The 20,657-nt window shown below is 39.7% G+C and overlaps 1 protein-coding gene across 1 annotated transcript; it reads left to right on the plus strand.

The window, feature by feature from the left end:
• Positions 1–3,329: 3,329 nt before the first annotated feature.
• Positions 3,330–20,362, plus strand: LOC132061334 (uncharacterized). The gene is made up of 3 exons (XM_059454171.1): positions 3,330–3,735; positions 4,541–4,665; positions 20,255–20,362. Exons 1-3 carry the CDS (start codon positions 3,330–3,332, stop codon positions 20,360–20,362), a joined length of 639 nt encoding a protein of 212 aa, XP_059310154.1.
• The last annotated feature ends 295 nt before the right edge of the window (positions 20,363–20,657 follow it).

The following is a 20,657-nucleotide window of genomic DNA, read 5'->3' on the forward strand; positions in this document are numbered from 1 at the left end:
AAGGAATGTAGATGAGTGCATGTATGTGAGAACGAACACAAAAAAGGGTACGGTTACCATTATGGGATACGGAAGACGATGTGTGCAGGTAAGTGATATGACGATGATGTTATTGTCTCCCCTCATATGCTACTTCGTACGTTGCCTATTATGTTGCTATATTGATGTTGATCATGCTTTACATACTCGACATTCTTCGTACCGACGTCCTTTTGTTTGTGGACGCCGCGTCATGCCCGCGTGCACGGGGAGACAGATTGGGCTCATAGGCGCTTGTTCAGAGATTTCGTAAGCAGTAGCTCCATCTCATTCGTGAGCCGTAGCTTTTGGGTACTTATTCTTTTGTGTACATAATTATGGGCATAGCGGGGTCCTGTCCCGCTCATATGATATGTCAAACTCTTAGAGGCTCGTAGTCACGTGTATGTGGATAGATATGTCTGGCCTTGTCGGCCTATATTTTTGTATATCATCTTGCTGGCCTCGTCGGCCCATGTACGTTGTTGTGGCACAGATGCCCGTGATATGATATATGATGGTAGCGTTGTCCAATGGGACTATTACGGTGTATAATTATAATATTTGGAACGATTATGGCTCACCTAAGTATTATGTGATTATATGATGATGGGTACCCGGGTGGGGTAGCACCGGGTGCTCGTCGCGGCCCCCTAGTCGGGTCGTGACAATCAACCTCTGAAATTTGTGTGGAACGGTCATGAGGTTGTGATCCACTGAGAAGGTAGCATTCACAACTACCGAGACAATTCAATGCCTGTCGTTAAAGCAGTGCTGAAAGGAAAAAAAATTTGCATGATGGAATTGGTGGGAGCTACCCACAAAATAGACTCTACCGAAGCACCCATGCCCGCAGTCTATAAAATTATTGCATCAACTATGCTCCAGAACAGGTTCGAACCCGGGAAGGGTTTGGGAAGGAATTTACATGGGATCACAAAGGCAATTCCCATTCCCCAAGACAATTTTCGATTTGTTCTTGGGTATGTCGCGACTAATTATGAGGTCTCGGGGGCTACCAAGAAGAAGAAAGGTGCTGCAAAGCTCCGTAAGCCTATTCCGAATCTATACCAAACAATCCCAAATTACCTATGCCAAGTGTTGCAGACACGAAGAAAGGATAGGGATGCTATTCCAAGAAGAAGATTGCTCAGTGGTACTGGAAGAATGCACAGAAGCACCCACCATCCGAGATGCTAATGCGGGGGAGCAGCTGTCTAACCGGACCTCTACCCCGCTTTTGGCTCTTTGGTAGAGAAATGATGAATTTATTTTAAAATTGCGAGAATCAGTTGAGGCCCGATTTCTTACCGTTTGCACTTTATTTACCTCGTAATATTTTTAAAAATGGAAATGGCTCGACATTGACTCGAGCCAGGATCACAATTTGTACTTTTATTACAATCAAATAAAGCCTCAAATTACGGGAAAATTAATTTGCATTTACTTTTAATTTTACAAATTTCATGTATGTATTACCCCACTTTGCCTTGATTTTACAGTAATAAAAACAGTAAAGCAACCCTAAATGTCATGACATGTTGCGAAATGAATGAGTCAAACAATATAGAGGAGGAAGAATACGACGAATATGATGAGGAACGATGCTACCTGAGGGTCTCGAAGAAGAGGTAGAATAGTTGGAAAACCAGCAAAAGCCAAAATGGATGAAATAAAAGCAATCAACCTAGGTGATGGAGAGCACATCAAAGAAAATAGGATAAGTGCACACCTAGAGGCACCTTAAAAAGACGAACTGATAAGTCTACTAAAGGAGTATGTGGACATTTTCGCATGTTCATATGCTAACAATGCCGGGATTAAGCACTAGTGTAGTGTCCCACATATTTCCTATCAATGCGGGTTTTACCCCCGTGAAGCAAAAAATTCGGCAATTCAAGTCGGACCTCAGCATCTGCATTAAGGATGAAGTAGAAAAACAAATCAAGTCCGGGTAGTAAAAGTGACCTCGTACCCTATATGGTTGGCCAACATAGTGCCCATGCCCAAAAGGATGAAAAGATACGGATATGTGTGGACTATCGAGAACTCAACCAAGCTAGTCCCAAAGATAATTTCCCACTTTCAAACATCTGCATACTCATAGACAACTGTGCTAAGCAGGATACCACCAAATCCTAATGGACAAAGAGAATGCGAAAAAGACAGCTTTAATCACTCCATGGGGAGTGTATCTCTATAGGGTAATGTCGTTCGGTCTCAAAAATGCCAGCACAATTTACATGAGATCTATAACTACCATCTTCCATGACATGATCCACTGGGAAATTGAATTATACGTGGATGATGTCATTATTAAGTCAAGAGAGAGTTCAGACCGTACCACACATTTAAGGAAATTCTTTGACAGACTCCAAAAGTTTAATCTAAAACTGAACCCAGCTAAGTGCACATTTGGAGTGCCTGCTGGAAAATTACTTGGATTCATAGTTAGCCGAAGAGGTATAGAACTAGATCCAACCAAGATCAAGGAATTCAAGAGTTACCCCCTCCTAAGATCAAGAACGAGGTCATGAGCTTCCTGGGAAGACTGAATTACATTGGAGGTTCAAGGCCCAGTCCACTATCATTGTAGAGCCCATACTTAAGCTCCTAGAGAAAGACTCACCCACAAAATGGACAGAGGAGTGCAAGAAGCTTTTGATACCATCAAGAGGTATTTGTCCAACCCACCAGTTTTGGTACCTCCTAGGCCTGGGAGCCCACTTTTGCTGTACTTGTCAGTGTAGGAAAATGCCTTCGGGTGCGTGTTAGGACAACACGATGAAACAGGGAAAAAGGAGCGTGTCATCTACTACTTGAGTAAGAAATTCACCGCCTGCGAGGCAAGATATACACTGGTGGAAAAGACTTGCCGCGCCTTAACATGGGTGGCCCAGAAGTTGAGGCATTACCTATCATCATATACTGACTACCTCATATTTAAGATGGACCTACACATGTATATCTTCCACCAGCCCATGCCCATCGAAAATTTTTCCAAGTGGCAAATTTTACTAAGTGAATTAAACATTGTATACATAGCATAAAAGGCCGTTAAAGGATAAGCCTTATCCGACTTATTGGCTGAAAGTCCCGTAGATAAGGATCTTGAACCCTTTCGAACTTATTTCTTGGATGAAAGAGTATTGGCCATACAAGAAGAAATAGTGCTGCCTTATATGGGATGGAGATTATTCTTTGATGGGACAGTCTATTACAAAGGTTTCGAAATCAAAGCGGTTTTGATATTGGAAATCGAACAACATTACCCGATGACCGTAAAGCTCAAATTTTGCTATACCAATAACATGGCAGAATATGTGGCTTGCATCCTGGGCCTTAGGATGGCGTTGGACATGGATAGCAATGACCTGTTGGTTATAGGAGACTCCGATCTGCTGATCCACCAAGTACAGGGTGAGTGGGCCACCAAGAATGACAAGATCTTGCCCTACGTGAACCTGGCACAGAGGTTATGCAAAAGGTTCAAAAAAGTCGAATTCAGGCATACTCCAAGAGCTCAGAACGAGTTTTCTGACGCTTTGGCCACAATAGCATCAATCATTCAGCATCCGAAAAGCAGTCGCATTGACCCGCTAGAAATAACTCTGAGAGAAGAGCACGCTAACTGTTCCCATGTGGAAGCAGAACCAGATGACAAACCACGGTACAATGACATCAAGTTGTATTTGAAAAAGTGGGAGTATCCCGAAGGTATGACAAGTAGTCAAAAGAAAACCATCTAAAGCGTGGCCAACAATTTCTTTTTGAACATGGAAATACTCTACAAACAGACGCCAGACCTGGGTTTGCTCTATGTGTGGATACCATTGAAGCCGCAAAACTTTTGTAAGAAGTACATGTTGGGACCTGTGGGCCCCATATGAATGGTTTCGTACTGGCCAAGAAAATCCTCCGACCAAGATATTACTTGATGATAATGGAAAGTGATTGCTGCAAATTTGTACATAATTGCCATCAATGTCAGATCAACGGGGATCTAATCAAAGTCCCGCTGAGTGAACTCAATGCCATGAGCTCACCCTGGCCATTCGCCATCTGGGGCATGGATGTGATCAGACTTATCGAGCCTGCCGCCTCGAATGGGTATCGATTCATTTTGGTTTTATTTGACTACTTCACCAAATGGGTGGAAGCAACATCACACAAATCAGTGACAAAGAAAGTAGTAGCTGATTTCGTGTGAAACAACGTCATATGCCACTTCGGCATACCCGAGTCCATCATAACGGATAATAGGTTGAATATGAACAGTACCCTGATAAAGGATAGCTGTGAGTAGTTCAAGATCACTCATCGGAACTAAACAGCCCACCGGCCACAAATTAATGGAGTCGTGGAATCAGCCAACAAGAACATCAAAAGGATATTGAGAAAGACGATGGATAATATCAAGGGTTGGCACGAACAGATGCCATACGCCTTATTGGGATACCATACACCAACCCGAACATCAATAGGGGAAACATTGTACACCTTGTTTATGGTACCGAAGCAGTAATACCTGCTGAGGTTGAGATACCATCGTCGAGGATCATTCAAGAAGCTGAATTGGACAATGCGGAATGGGTCCAAGCTCGATATGAGCAACTGGCTTTAATTGATGAAAAAGGGATAGTTATGGTATGTCACGATTTACTGTACCTACAAAGGATGGCACGAGCCTTCAACAAACAAGTCAGAGCTCGACTCTTTCAAATAGGACAAATGGTACTTAAGAGAATATTCCCGCACCAAGACTATTATAAAGGGAAGTTCGCTCCTAACTTGCAAGGCCCCTATATGGTCCGCAAAATACTCTCCAGAGGAGCGGTAGTAGAGGAAATGGAGGGGCAAGAGTGGCCCAAGCCAATCAACTCCGATGCAATCAAGTGATACTAGGTGTTAAAACACGCCTTTTCAATTGTATTTGCTTGTAATAGTGATTATTTGCTTGTAACAGTTTATTCCTTTGCTTGTAATCGTTTGTAATAGATAGAAAAAATCAAATGATTTTCTTGTAATATGAACTACGCAATGACCTGACTTCCCCATAGTGGGATACGTAGGCACTCCGTTTGGGACCCGGTCGCATTATTAGTGAAAGCCAAAACTCAATTACTTTTGTTTTGAACTACGTTTGATGTGATTCCTATAATGTCAGGATACGTAGGCAGTATTTGAGCTCGATCGTACCAAAAGAAAAACCCAAGAAACTCCTCAGAAGCCTCAAAGATAGGACTTCAAGGAGAATTCAGATTTGGCACAAATAGATCGCCATACATGCCCAACTGGGGCAAATTTTTTTGAGAGGATCTTAAAAAATTGTGCAGCCAGTCCGTCACAAGAGTCCGCCAATCTAGAGTCACAAACTGGTCAGTGAGGGTTTGTCACGACCCAATTTAGCGAAGTTATGCAGGCACCTACCTTTTCCACCTCTGTAGGCGAACCCTTAATACAACAATAATAAAAACGTAAATAATTAATTAAATGAGTGGAACAGATAAAATCATGTAAATTTGATGATGATAATATAGAAAAATATGTGGAAGTAAGAAAATACACCCCATAGTCTGGTCTAATCTATACAAGAGCATCTAACTAGAATCTACAACTCTGAAATATCAATAATACATCAAGTCTGTGTATGTCTCGGAATAGAAAATAAGACATAAATAAATAAGAGTCTTCGAGGCGGTTGACGTCTCGTGCTTACCTTGTAGACTCTAAGCAACTCTCAGAGTGACTATCAGCAACGAGAAATAGAGGTAGATCCAGCCTGAAATTCTGCATTCATAAAAGAATGCAACAAGTGCAGGTCAGTACAAAACCATAGTACTAATAGGTATCATAGGCCGACTAAGTATAGCTAACATAATTCAGGCAATAAAGCAAGATAAGCAGATAAATCAATAAGTATAAATCAACCAGAATCAGAACTAAGTACACGTCATCACCTAGGTTGAAGCATCAAAACCCAAGTGTGCCAAGTCTCAATATATCCAATTCGAACCCGAACAACATAAGTAAATCACCAGATCATCACAGAATAAGCCATAATGCAACTCAATGCAATAATGAATGAATGCAAAAGCAATGCAATGCCGTGTACACATATACTCCTGACAGAAGTATCGACATCTCGGTAGCATAACCCATGGGGGACCCGCGGAGTTCATGTACCATGTCACTCAATCCACGATTCCAGGACAACCATCGAATATCAGACTCTCATGTCACTCCACTCAATCCATGATTTCGGGACGACCATCGAATATCGGACTCTCACATCACTCTCATGCAAACTGAGCCTAGCTCATCACAGTGTTTCCTTAAGTATCATCAATGTATTAACAGTATATCGTGAAGGATAATAATGCGTGTAATGTATGAGTCAGCATCAATAGTCAGATCAATATCATAAGTACCAAGCATGGGTATGCCAACCATATCATGAAGGACCACATAAGTCATATAGAATACTATCCAAGTATCAACATCATCTAGTGAAGTACCACAATATCATGAGCAAGATATATCAATAGTCTCCAATATCTACTATTACTACGTTGCATCAAGCCAACAATAATTGAACAAATCAAGTCACAACACAACGGGGTGGCTAGCCTTAATCACACAACAGGGCCCAACCTAAAACAATATCTAACCCAACTTCATACTTAAAGGTTTACATGCTTTCTCCGACAACATCATCTAAATATATGCTTCGCTGCATGAAGTCTCACCAAGGGTAAGTCATAACCTGCCTGGATGGCCGAACAACAATAACACTAACAATCACTCCTTAGCCTTCCCTTTTTGTTGAGCCTCAAGATCAAGAAAGTCTAGGCATATTCAAAATCTAGATTAGGAATCATGAAAATCGATACCTATATTGCCATCATTCAAATTAGGCAAAAAAACCAACCCTAGAATTTGGGAAAAAGGGGCCCATAAGGGCAAAACAGAAAATTTAGGGGTAAATTATCCAATTAAACACTAGATGATCAAAACCCGTCAACTAATTGCTAAATTAACTCAAGCATTCATCCAATTTCTATAACACGACGTACTTCTCAACATGTGTACAACTAAGATGAAGTCGATGAACTTTCTTTAATTTAGAATAAGGTTATAGTAGTTGTTTAAGCTCTAAGTATATGTGAACGTTAAGTTTAAAGAGAACAAGTTTTCATGAACAAGTGAGATGTTAGGCAAAGGTAAGACGACCTATTAGCTTCACCTATATGCTTCACCTATGTGTTTCACCTACTTTCTTAGACGTCTTACATGCTTGAGATACTACCTAACCATCATAATTACCAGAGCTACTTGCTTACATGTCCTACTTGCTTAAAGTAGTTCTTTACATTTCCTACATGCTTGACCTACTTATTTCCCGTCCTACTTGTTTCACGTCCTACTTATTAAACAAGGACGATACACATTTTTAGAGAAAATAAGCAATCTCCTAGCCTAAGTAAGTGACAAGTTGGTGCATCACCTACTTAAAAATGAGAGGCCCAAATTAAAAGGGAAAGAATTGGTAAAATGGGGCTGATCCAAGCCCAATCTTCCCAAGCCCATTAAAGGGTTGATATATATATATATATATATATATATATATATATATATATATATATAGAGATATAACCCTTATTTTAGGTTATAAATATCTTTTTTCTCTGGATTCTAATCAGCCACCTTCTCTCTTCCCTCTCTCTCTCTTCTATTTTTCTCTCCATTCTCTCTCCTTCATGTTCAACCAAGCAGCCATGAATTCTCCCTCTTATTCATGTCTTCTCCAAGTTTTAATGGTAGCCAAGAACACCCATCTCTTCCTCCCTCATAGCTCAAGGTTTCCAGGGGGTTTTTCTCCCTACAAACAACCCAAATTAAGGTAAGCAATCCCATGATAGAATCTGAATTATCCTACTCTATTTTATATGGTGTTATGTTGATGATTTCTGATTTTAGATGGTGTAAAGGAGCTTTAAAAGATATCAATTAAAGGAGTTGCAAGTTGGTTCAGCTTAGGTATTCCTCCCTTCCTTCATATGTATAAGTTAGCTTTAGGTTTAAATGTGTTTTAGTTACTACAAGCTTATGGGGTGGAAGCTGGAAGTCTAGATGAGTTGTTGGGCTGCTATGTAGTATGTTAGAGGCTTATTTGATTGTATAAATGTTGGAGCTGTAGTTGCTGGTAGTTGTAGTTGTTTTTGTTTTTTAAACTTGAGGAATGCAAAAGAAATAGGGGAGATGCTGTCCGATTTATCGTAGAACAAGCTTGTCACTTCTTGATTGCTTAGCATACTGTTTAGGGGCTGGTTGGTATGTTGAGGTGCTAATCGTGTAGAAGGTTGGTGTTGATGTGTTAGGTGTTATGTGGTGTATGAAGGGGCTGTGATACATTAGGTGCTAGAAATATTAGCATGATTGGAGATGAGTTAGTTAAGGATTTAAATGTTCTTATAGTAGAGGATTTAAATGTTCTTAGTTGCTACTAGTTGGTAAGTTGAAGATTGATTGATGTAATGAGTTACTAGTTGTGTTGTAAAGCATGTTAGGACTGTTTTTGTGTGTGTGGGTGCTGGAAGTATTGGCATGTTGGATACAAGCTAGTTTGATGATTTACATATTCTTAGAAGCTATAAATTGTAAGTTGAATGCCTAGGTGATGTGGCTGAGTGTTGGTTGTGCTATATAGTGTGTTGGGACTGGTTTGGTGGTAAAGTTGGATTGTTTGGTTATGTGAAGGGGCTGGAGATGTTTTGTATGTCTTTATTAGTTGAGTGATGAAGTTGCAAGGATTAGGAGGGAGCTAGGTGAAGGTACATGTTATAAAAGCTTGTATAGATTAGTTTGTCAGTTAGTTGTTGTGTTTCTGGCTATTGACAAGTATTGCTTCCTTATTGTAGTTGATGATGGAAGGAGGATGAGTCCTTCATCAGTATTCGAGCGCCGAAGCTAAAGGTAAGTAAGCCTATTCCTTCACTCGCCACTACGGCACGACGTATGTTAATTGTTGCTTATACCACCATGAAGTATAGAGCTTATAGTGTATTGATTCCATGTTATAAGTCTCATGTGTTTCCTAAAAAAATGTTCTATGTCCAAAATCAGTTGTCACTCCAGTGTATTCCTCTTCGAGTGGAGTTCCGAGCTATCATGATAGAAGTAGAGTTTCCCTTTAGGTGCAATGATATTGATAACTTGCAGATTCTGCTAATGTTCCCTTACATGTATTATGGAGTCTAAAATTACAAAAAGAAAGCGTATCATTTCTACGTTATATGTCTCATAAGCTGTATAAGAATATACATCATATGTTTTCATGTCGTATTCCGTTTGAATGGTTACCCCCCCAAAGTAATTTTTCAAGACATGGTCCAAAAGAGGCATAGAAAACTTAGAGTGTTATTTAAAGGGGTTGTAGAACATAGCATAAGATTAATGGATATTGGTAACTTTACTTAGTCATTGTTGAAGTGTAGATAGTTAAATAAGACTAATCATGTGGCGACTTCTAAGGATCGTAAACGGTTAACTTTTATGAGGTTGTTGATTGATGATAGATTATGAGGTAAAGCATGTTGTTAGCTAAGAGTGTATTAGTAGGGCAGTAGGGTGTTAGTTAAAAGGAACGCCACCCTATGGCTAGTGTTCATGTGATGGTTAAGAGGTTATAGAGTGTAGCGTAAAATGGATCATGATATATGATATGTAGGTTACCATTGTTGGGTCGTAAAACATCCCTTAAGATAAGTTATGTCAATGTGATTAGGTAGAATAGTGTTGATGGTTTCTAAAGTATGGTTAAGGGTTTTGTAGGACAACAGCTAAGATAAATGACATCGATAGTTCTATGTGATCAAAGTTGGATATAGAGGGATCATTTAAGGTGAACTATGTTGATAGCTTCTAAAGAGCATAATTGGGGAATAGAAAGATATGTAGGATGAGTTGTATGGCTAGTTTCTGGTGGTAGTTGATGGGAGATAGATCTGAAGGTAGCATGAATCAAATGACTAGCTTCAGCTTATCGTTGATGAGTCATAAGGTGTATTGAAGTTAAGTTATACATATAAGGTCAAAGAAGTATCGTTGATGAGTTCTAGAGTTTCTGGAAATACATTAACTCCGTGTCATAAATTCCATAAGCTAAATGAGGAAATACATTATGTTCATGAGTCGATTTATCATTCGAGCGCATTACTTCCAAAGTTGAGTCACTAAGTTTTCATTAAGGATTACAGTCTCTCCCTCAAATGAGCTAGTATGGAGAAGTTGCAGGTAAGTTAAAGGGATTATAGATCACTACTCAAAATGGACATAATGCCGATAATTTCTAGATGATTGATAAGGGGTTGTAGAGCATAATGTAAGAAGCATATTGTGTTGTAGCATTCAGATTCCACCATTGAGGATATAGAGATTATTCTAAGATAAATCGCATTGACGTAGTCTACCACAGTCTTTCCAAAATAGGATGGACCGTATGATTAGAGGATGGTTTCTGAAAGTATCCTAATAAGGTCTGTAGAACTGTAACTGCATATGTCTAGATCGTATTCATCTTCTCCGATGTGAAGTACTATCATGTGATTCTCTCTGTAGATGAGTTCCAAAGAATGGAGAGTCACAAGTCTTCTACTTCTACACAGTTATTTCCTCCATGAGACGTTATTTATCAACTCCTCGTAAAGGATTAGACTCTCATTATTATGGAGTCATATGTTCCTGTTACACCCCGTACTTTCAGAGAAGCACTTATTACATTTGAACGTAAGTATGTCGAGCTATGGCTAAGTAAAACAACTTTTGATTATGAGGAACGAAGCATTTTTTTAAGTACATCGTATGTGTAAAGGATGAATTATGATCTCGTAAGTCGTAACCGGGAAGGACAACCTTGGAACCAAAGGACATGACTATGATCAAGTATGATTAATGATAAATATCATGCATGGAGAGTTTAGGAAGATTCCGGGACCAAGCAAATCGAAGAAAATAAGTTTGTCAAAAATTTGGAAGTCGTAACCGGAAAGGACAACCTTGGAACCAAAGGACATGACTATGATCAAGTATGATTAATGATAAATATCATGCATGGAGAGTTTAGGATGATTCCGAGACCAAGCAAATCGAAGAAAATAAGTTTGTCAAAAATTTGGAAATTGGTAGAATTTTGGACAAAATTTTGGGTCAACTTTGGAGGGGTATATCTCCGAGTATATTAAGAGTTTTAAGGTATTTCAAAAGCCTAAAATGAAGTTTGTCGAGTCTAGTTTCCAACGCAACAAACCGCTCGTTGATACGACATCGAAGTAGAAAATTATGGATTTTACAAGTTAGGCTGACGGAGCAGAAATGCGTGCTAAGTAACTGCCCTGCTACAGTAGCCGCGCTGCTACAGTACCTTTTACAGTAACTGCTACAGTACCGAACCGCCTCTAGAACCTTATAAAAGGGGTTTTACCCCTCATTTTGCACCCAAACACTTCTCAAAATATCCCAAATTCTCTAGAATAATCCCCCAACTTCTGTCCATAGAATTTTAGCGCAAATTAAGTGAAATCTCTGGATTTAGGTCCGAACAACGCATAGCTATGATTATAATATCGTATTGCGGTGAAACTTGGCTTGGATTCAAGGTGAATATTGAGGAGATTGCAGTTCTAGTGGAAGTATGGTATGAATCTTCCCTTATAAATATTGATTTAAGAGTATTTACGGAAGAAAAGTTATTAAATGATCATATAATGAATTTATGGGTTGAGAAATTGGATAGAATATCGTGGGGGATGTTTATGGAATATATTGGTATTGATAATATTATTGTTGTTGTTGCTGGTTGCTGGATTGTAATTTCAGGCTAAGCATCTGAACAGGGGAGATGCTGCCCAAATTTCAGAATATTTTAAATGGATTTTAATTAAAGGATTGAGATAAGTGTATGATGGTGCGCCTAACAATAGTATGAATGGTTTTATATGTAGATTACAAGACTACGAACGATCATAACTAGATTGCAAGACAGGAGGTAGGTTGGAGAGTCAGAAAGTAAGCTTCGAGGTATGTTAAGGCTAAACCATTCTTTCTTAAGGCATGATTCCTTTGTTGTGAACCTATATATGACATCTTCAATAACCTTGTTTCTAAAAGTACCAGAGCTTATAGTTCCCGATGTTCTTGTGATATCCTTGAGCTTGTTTCATGGCTATTAATGTTATTCAGTGATGTTGATCTCATCTTATGACTTGGTTCATTCAAGGTGAGTCATGTTCACGATGACAGTTCCATAATAATAATCCAATGAGTTTAGGAACAGATTCTTAAGGAATTTTTTATAGGACATGAATAGAGTGCTAGCAGAGGATCTCTAATGAGGTATTTAATGTTCGAAGAGAGGTTCATGTTGTATCTTAGGATTTGGTTATAGTCTAGTCAAGTGGGAAGAAGTACTAATGGCCTGAGCTGTGCTTATAAGTCTTTTGTGATTATGTAGACCCTACGGGTTAAGTGATGACGAAGGGAAGTGTATAGAGACTACTTGTAGAAGTTTAGTTATGATGCTGTTTATAATTAACACTGGTGTACGACCAGTCGGGAAGATGTTACCACCGAGCTAAGGCCGGTTGGGCAGATATGTGTTTATCTCCATGCTACGACTGGTTGGGTAGTTATTACCACCGAGCTATGGCCAGTCGAGCAGCTACCACTGATCAGTTAGGTAGTTGCACTCTACCGTCGGGCGATAATAGGACGGGCAGTTATTACCATCGAGCTACGGCCGGTCGGGCAGTTAGCACTGATCAGTTGGGAAGTTAGCACTAGGACAGTAAGTAAGTTAGAGATACTGTATTGTCCATAGATGCAGTTAAAGATATGATAGTATTAAGAGACATGCATACTAGATTCTCATCGGTAAGTCAGAAGTGCCAGGTTGATTCTTATCCTCTTTCTTTGCAGCATAGGTTGATTATGTTACATTTCTGCCTTACATACTAGGTACATTATTCGTACTGACGTTCTTTCTTGTGGACGCTGCGTTCATGCCAGCAGGTGTAGATAGACGGGACGAGGATCTTCTGTAGTACGCTGCTTTTAGGTACTAGTTTTGATTTGTGGGCTCCTCTTCTTCCTGGAGCATTGCCGAGTCTGGGTGTATATATAGATATATGCATAACTTGTGTTAAGGGTATGTCGGGGGCCCTGTCCCGACTTGTATATTTCAGTCATGTTCATAGAGGCTTTGCAGACAATTCCTGTGTATAGCTTAGTTATGTTGTATCGGTAGTTATGTTTGCATCGTAGCCCATTGTACATATATTTATGCATGATATTACGTTCATATTTTATCCCTTAGCCGTATTTTTACCATTCGAGACAAGAAGGATGCAAGTTATAAGTTGGTTCGCTAGGTTCCCGTAGGGTGCCAGGTGCCAGTCACGCCTTACCAAGGGTGGGGTGTGACAAACTGGCATCCGAGTAGGTCTGTCCTAGGTTTATCTGCAAGCCGTGTCTAGCAGAGTCTTGTTTTTTGTGTGCAGTGCACCACAATTATAAACAAGAGGCTGCAAGGCATTTAGGAAGATTTCCTTTCTTTCTTATCTTAGATCGTGCGATAGAACCATGATATGAGGATTCTCTTTTTCCTGACCATATGTTATGATTTCAGTAATGCCTATGAAGAGAAAAGCAACGGTAGCCCAGAAGGGCAAGGCAGTGGCCGGAAGGAGGACTAAGGTCCCTGAGAATTTAACATTCGAGGACGAATGTTTTTAATGCGGGGGAGGAGGATGTTACACCCCATACTCTAAGAGAAGCACTTACTAAATTTGAACATAAGTATGTCGAGCTATGGCTAAGTAAAACAACTTTAGATTATGAGGAACGAAGTATTTTTTAAGCATATCGTATGAGTATAGGATGAATTATGATCTTGTAAGTCGTAACCGGGAAGGACAACCTTGAAACCAAAGGACATGACAATTATCAAGTATGATTAATGATAAATATCATGTATGGAGAGTTTCGGAAGATTCCGGGACCAAGCAAATCAAAGAAAACAAATTTGTTGAAAATTTGGAAATTGGTAGAATTTTGAACAGAATTTTTGGTCAACTTTGGAGGGGTATATCTCCTAGTATATTAGGAGTTTTAAGGTGTTTCAAAAGCGTAAAATGAAGTTCGTTGAGTGTAGTTTTCAACTCAATAAATCGCTCATTGATACAACATCAGAGTAGAGAATTATGGACTTTACAAGTTAGGCTGACAGAGCAGAAACGCGTGCTACGGTAACCGCCCTGCTACAGTAGCTGCGCTGCTACACTAACTGCTACAGTACCGAACCGCCTCTAGAACCTTATAAAAGGGGTTTTACCCCTCATTTCTCATCCAAACACTTCTCAAAATATCCCAAATTTTCTAGAATAATCCCCCACCTTCCGTCCATAGAATATTAGCGCAAATTAAGTGAAATCTGAAATCTCCGGATTTAGGTCCGAACAATGCATAGTTGTGATTATAATATCGTATTGCGGAGAAACTTGGCTTGGATTCATGATGAATATTGGGGAGATTGCGGTTCTAGTGGAAGTAAGGTATGAATCTTCCCTTATAAATATTGATTTAAGAGTATTTACGGGAGAAAAGTTATTAAATGATCATATAATGAATTTATGGGTTGAGAAATTAGATAGAATATCGTGAGGGATGTTTATGGAATATATTGGTATTGATAATATTGTTGTTATTGTTGCTGGCTGCTGGATTGTGATTTCGGGCTAGGCATCTGAACAGGGGAGATGCTGCCCAAATTTCGAAATATTTTAAATGGATTTTAATTAAAGGATTGAGATAAGTGTATGATGGTGCGCCTAACAATAGTATGAATGGTTTTATATGTAGATTATGAGACTACAAACGATCATAACTAGATTGACAGACGGGAGGTAGGTTGGAGAGTCGGAAAGTAAGCTTCGAGGTATGTTAAGGCTAAACCATTCTTTCTTAAGGCATGATTCCTTTGTTGTGAACCTATATATGACATCTTCAATAACCTTGTTTCTAAAAGTACCAGAGCTTATAGTTCCCGATGTTCTTATGATATCCTTGAGCTTGTTTCATGGCTATTGATGTTATTCATTGATGTTGATCTCATCTTATGACTTTGTTCCTTCAAGGTTAGTCGTGTTCACGATGATGGTTCCATAATAATAATCCAATGAGTTTAGGAACAGGTTCTTAAGGAATGTTTTATAGGACATGAATAGAGTGCTAGCAGAGGATTTCTAATGAGGTACTTAATGTTCGAAGAGAGGTTCATGATGTATCTTAGGATTTGGTTATAGTCTAGTTAAGTGGGAAGAAGTACTAATGGCCTGTGCTGTGCTTATAAGTCTTATGTGATTATGTAGACCCTACGAGTTAAGTGATGACCACGGGAGGTGTATAGAGACTAGTTGTAGAAGTTTAGTTTATGATGTTGTTTATAATTAACACTGGTCTACGACCAGTCGGGCAGATGTTACCACTGAGCTACGGTCGGTTGGGCTGATATGTGTTTACCACCATGCTATGGCTGGTTGGGCAGTTATTACCACCGAGTTACCGCCGGTCGGGCAGTTACCACTGATCAGTCGGGCAGTTGCGCTCTGCCATCGGGCGATAATCGGACGGGCAGTTGTTACCACTGAGCTATTGTCGGTTGGGCAGTTACCACTGATCAGTTGGGCAGTTAGCACTAGGATAGTAAGTAAGTTAGAGATACAATAGTGTCTATAGATGCAGTTAAAGATATGAGCGTATTAAGAGATATGCGTAGTAGATTCTCATCGGTAAGTCAGAGTGCCAGGTTGATTCTTGTCCTCTTTCTTTGTAGCATATGTTGATTATGTTACATTTTCGCCTTACATACTTGGTACATTATTTGTACCTACATCCTTTCTTGTGGAGGCTGCGTTCATGCTCACAGGTGTAGATAGAGGGGACGAGGATCTTCCGCAGTAGGTTGCTTTCAGGTACTAGTTTTGATTGGTGGGCTCCTCTTCTTCCTGGAGAATTATCGAGTCTGGGTATATATATATATATATATATATATATATATATATACACATAACTTGTGTTAAGGGTATGTCAGGGGCCCTGTCCCGACTTGTATATTTCAGTCATGTTCATAGAGGCTTTGCAGACAATTCCTGTGTATAGCTTAGTTATGTTGTGTCGGCATTTAGCCCATAGCACATATATTTATGCATCATGATATTATGTTCATATTTAGCCCTTAGCTGTATTTTTACCTTTCGAGACAAGAAGGATGCAAGTTATAAGTTGGTTGGCTCGGTTCCCGTAGGGTGCGGGGTGCCAGTCACGCCTTATCAAGGGTGGGGTGTGATAGTTCCTAAGGGCCTAAGCTCTATCATAAGAGCAAAAAGTATGTATGGCCGTCCCTTTATTTCTTTGGCATGATCTTATTGATACGAATATATACGAATGTCTTTCATAATGACTTCATTCCTAGAAATGTTGAAAGCTAAAGTTCTTGATTTTCTTATGATATTATGGATCTTTGCCTTATTATGTTAACGATCTTGTCTTATAATTATTGGCCTTGTTTATTGTTGTTGATCTCATCTTATGGTTATTTTTCCTTCAAGGTGAGATATGTCGATGATGATATCTCCATAATGGTAATCGGAGGTTACCGACCTTACATCATTCCGATAGAGTTATAACACTTCATTGAGCTCTTATGCATGCTTTATATATATAGCTATTTTCTCACACCGAGCCGCGCTATAGTCGGCGGGGTACAGTACGTAGATGTGCACACCACTGCAGTGGGTACATTATGATGTTACCCCGGACGCGGGATGATATGATATATGGATCGAACTGCACGTTCCGCAGTACTAACATTTATGGATCAGGCTGTACGTTCCACAACACTAACAGTTATACTATGATATATGTATATGATTTTTTAATGAAAGCATGCATACCATACGCCCTCAGAGGCACTCTCAGATGTACAGAGATATACAAATCACATATGCATATGCATGATATTATATATTTCATGATTCATAGAAATATTCATATGTACAAGTTGTTTCATGTCTGCCTTATGTACTTGGTACAATTTTTTTGTACTGACGTCCTTTGGCCGGGGGCGCTGCATTTTTTATTTTTTTTCCACATTGCAGGTTTACAATTACAGGTTGATAGGCCATCTTAATAGGCAGTACAGATGTTCAGCAAAAAGGTTATACGCTCTAATTCTACCTAGGGATGAGTCAAGTTTAGGGTTCTTCATTGATGTTAGAGATTATGGGTAGCTCGGGGCCCTATCCCAAAGACTTGTATCAGTTGTTAAGTAATAAGTACTTGTAGAGGCTTCATAAACGGTGTATGTAGGTTTAATGAATTCAATCACATATGTACGGAAATCATTATGTCTCTCTTTTGTATCTCAAGTTATGACATACAGTCTGTTACAATTCATAGTAGTTGCCTATAGGGCATGATCCGTCCCATTCAGATTTGGGATGTGACAGAGTGGTATCAGAGCGGTTCAGTCGTATGGAGTCTATGAAGCCGTGTCTAGTAGAGTCCTACTTATGGGTGTGTTGCACATTATACTTATAATTGGGAGGCTACATGGCATTTAGGAAATGTTACTCTTCTTTCACATCTTAGATCGTGCAGTAGAGCGATGTTTTAAGAAGTTATCCCTCATTATGTGAGTGCGATAAGTAATCGCAAAAGTCCTTCACAATTCAATCAAGCATTAGATGTGTTATTCATGTGTTAGAGCCTCCAGTTCTCCTCCAACATTTGAGGACGAATGTTCCTAAAGGGGGGATGATGTAACACCCCATACTTCTCAACGTGTGTATGACTAAGATGAAGTCGATGAACTTACTTGAATTTAGAATATGGTTATAGTAGTTGTTTAAGGTCTAAGTATATGTGAACCCAAAGTTTAAAGAGAACAAGTTTTCATTAACAAGTGAGACGTCGGGCAAAGGTAAGACGACCTATTAGCCTCACCTATATGTTTCATCTTTGTGTTTCACCTACTTTCTTAGACGTCTTACATGCTTGAGCTACTATCTATGCGTCCGACTTACAGAGCTACTTGCTCACATGTCCTACTTCCTTAAAGTAGTTCTTTACACGTCCTATATGTTTGACCTACTTATTTCCCGTCCTACTTGTTTCACATCCTACTTATTAAACAAGGACGATACACATGTTTAGAGAAAATAAGCAATCTCCTAGCCTAAGTAAGTGACAAGTAGGTGCATCACCTACTTAAAAATGAGAGGCCCAAATTAAAAGGGAAAGAATTGGTAAAATGGGGCTGATCCAAGCCCAATCTGCCCAAGCCCATTAAAGGGTTGATATGTATAGATATAACCCATTATTTTAGGTCATAAATATCTCTTTTCTCCAGATTATAATCAGCCACCTCCTCTCTTCCCTCTTTCTTCTATTTTTCTCTCCATTCTCTCTCCTTCATGTTCAACCAAGCAACCATCAATTCTCCTTCTTATTCATGTATTCTCCAATTTTTAATGGCAACTAAGAACACTCATCTCCTCATCCCTTATATCTCAAGGTTTCCAGGGAGTTGTTCTCCCTACAAACAACCCAAATTAAGGTAAGAAATCCCATGATAGAATCTAAATTCTCCCACTCCACTTTCAGATGGTGTTGTGTTGATGTTTTCTAATTTTAGATTGTATGAAGGAGCTTTAAAAGATAGCATAGAGGAGTTGCAAGTTGGTTCAGCTGAGGTATTCCTCCCTTTCTTCATATGTATAAGTTAGCTTTAGGTTTAAATGTGTTTTAGTTGCTACAAGCTCATGGGGTGGAAGCTGGAAGTCTAGATGAGTTGCTGGGATGTTATGTAGTATGTTAGAGGCTTATTTGGTTGTATAAATGTTGGAGGTGTAGTTTCTAGTAGTTATAGTTGTTTTTGTTGTTTGAACTTGAGGAATGTAAAAGAAATAGGGAAGATGCTGCCCTATTTATTGTAGAACAAGCTTGTCATTTCTTGATTGCTTAGGATGTGATCCTATATTTTCCATAATGACCGAGAGGGTAGTTACAACATATATCAATTAAAACACCTTTTATCTCCGAACGGATAAGGTTGAGGAAAGCGAAAAGCTGAGGATACTTGCTATGCATATCTGACTCTGTTTCCCAAGTAGCTTCCTCAACTGGGCAATTTGTCCACTGTGCTTTCACAGAGGCTATTTCCTTTGACCTCAACTTACTAACGCCTCTATCTAAGATAGCTATGCTCTTCTTCATACGTCAGGTTCTCATCTTGCAAAATCGAATCCCAATGGATTATGTACGAGCCATCATCGTGATACCTCTTCAACATCAAAACGTGAAATATCTGATGAACGCCTGATAAGCTCAAAGGTAACGCCAACTCATAAGCTACCTCCCCCACACGCTTGAGATTCTCAAATGGCCTAATGTATCTTGGGATAAGCTTGCCCTTCTTCCTAAACCTCATCACACCTTTCATGGGTGAGACTTTCAACAACACTTGCTCTCCCTCCCCGAACTCAAGATCTCGGACCTTACGGTCTGCATACTCCTTTTGCCTACTCTGTGCTGCCAGAAGCTTAGCTTGAATCACCTTCACCTTCTTCAAGGACTCTCTCAGAAGGTCCGTACTCTAAGGTCTTACCTCAAACTCATCGAACCAACCAATACGAGACCTACATCTCCTCCCATACAACTCCTCAAATGGAGCCATGTCGATGCTCGAGTGGTAGTTGTTATTATATGCAAACTTGACCAATGGTAAGAATTGATCCCAATGACCACCAAATTCTATCACACAAGCCCGAAGCATATCTTCAAGAACCTGAATAGTCCGTCGGACTGCCCGTTAGTCTGAGGGTGGAAAGTTGCACTAAGGCCCAACACAGTACCCGATTCCTCATGCAAATGCTCCCAAAATCGGGATGTGAACATTGTGCCCCTGTCGAACATGATGGAGAAGGAACCCTATGTAGTCTAACTACCTCATGGATGTAGTTTTTGGATAATTTCTCCACGTCATAAGTCATCCGAACCGGAATAAAGTGAGCAGACTTAGTCAACCTGTCAACAATAACCCAGATAGAATCAAACTTTCCCAACGTCTTTGAAACACTAACCATGAAATCCATTGTTGTTCTTTCCCACTTGCACTCAGGAATGGGCATCCTCTAAAGTATACCCCCAGGTTTCTGATGCTCATCCTTCACCTGTTGGCAGTTCAAACACTGAGCAACAAACTCCACTATATCATGCTTTATCCTAGTCCACCAGTAGTGTTGTCGCAAATCACGATACATATTAGTAGCACCAGGATGAATAGAATACCTCTAACTGTAAGCCTCTGCCAGAATAGTCTTGATCAAATCACCCACACGTGGCACACAAACTCACCCCTTAATATGTAACACCCCCTCTTCGTCAATCACGGCATCCTTGGCCTCACTACGTAACACCTTATCATGAATTTTACACAACATAGCATCCTCAAACTACTTAGCCTTAATATGCTCCAGAAACGATGACCGAGCCTCAACACAAGCCAACATCTTGTCCGTGTT

The sequence above is a fragment of the Lycium ferocissimum genome, chromosome 6 (assembly GCF_029784015.1).
Source record: "Lycium ferocissimum isolate CSIRO_LF1 chromosome 6, AGI_CSIRO_Lferr_CH_V1, whole genome shotgun sequence".
Classification (NCBI taxonomy): domain Eukaryota; kingdom Viridiplantae; phylum Streptophyta; class Magnoliopsida; order Solanales; family Solanaceae; genus Lycium; species Lycium ferocissimum.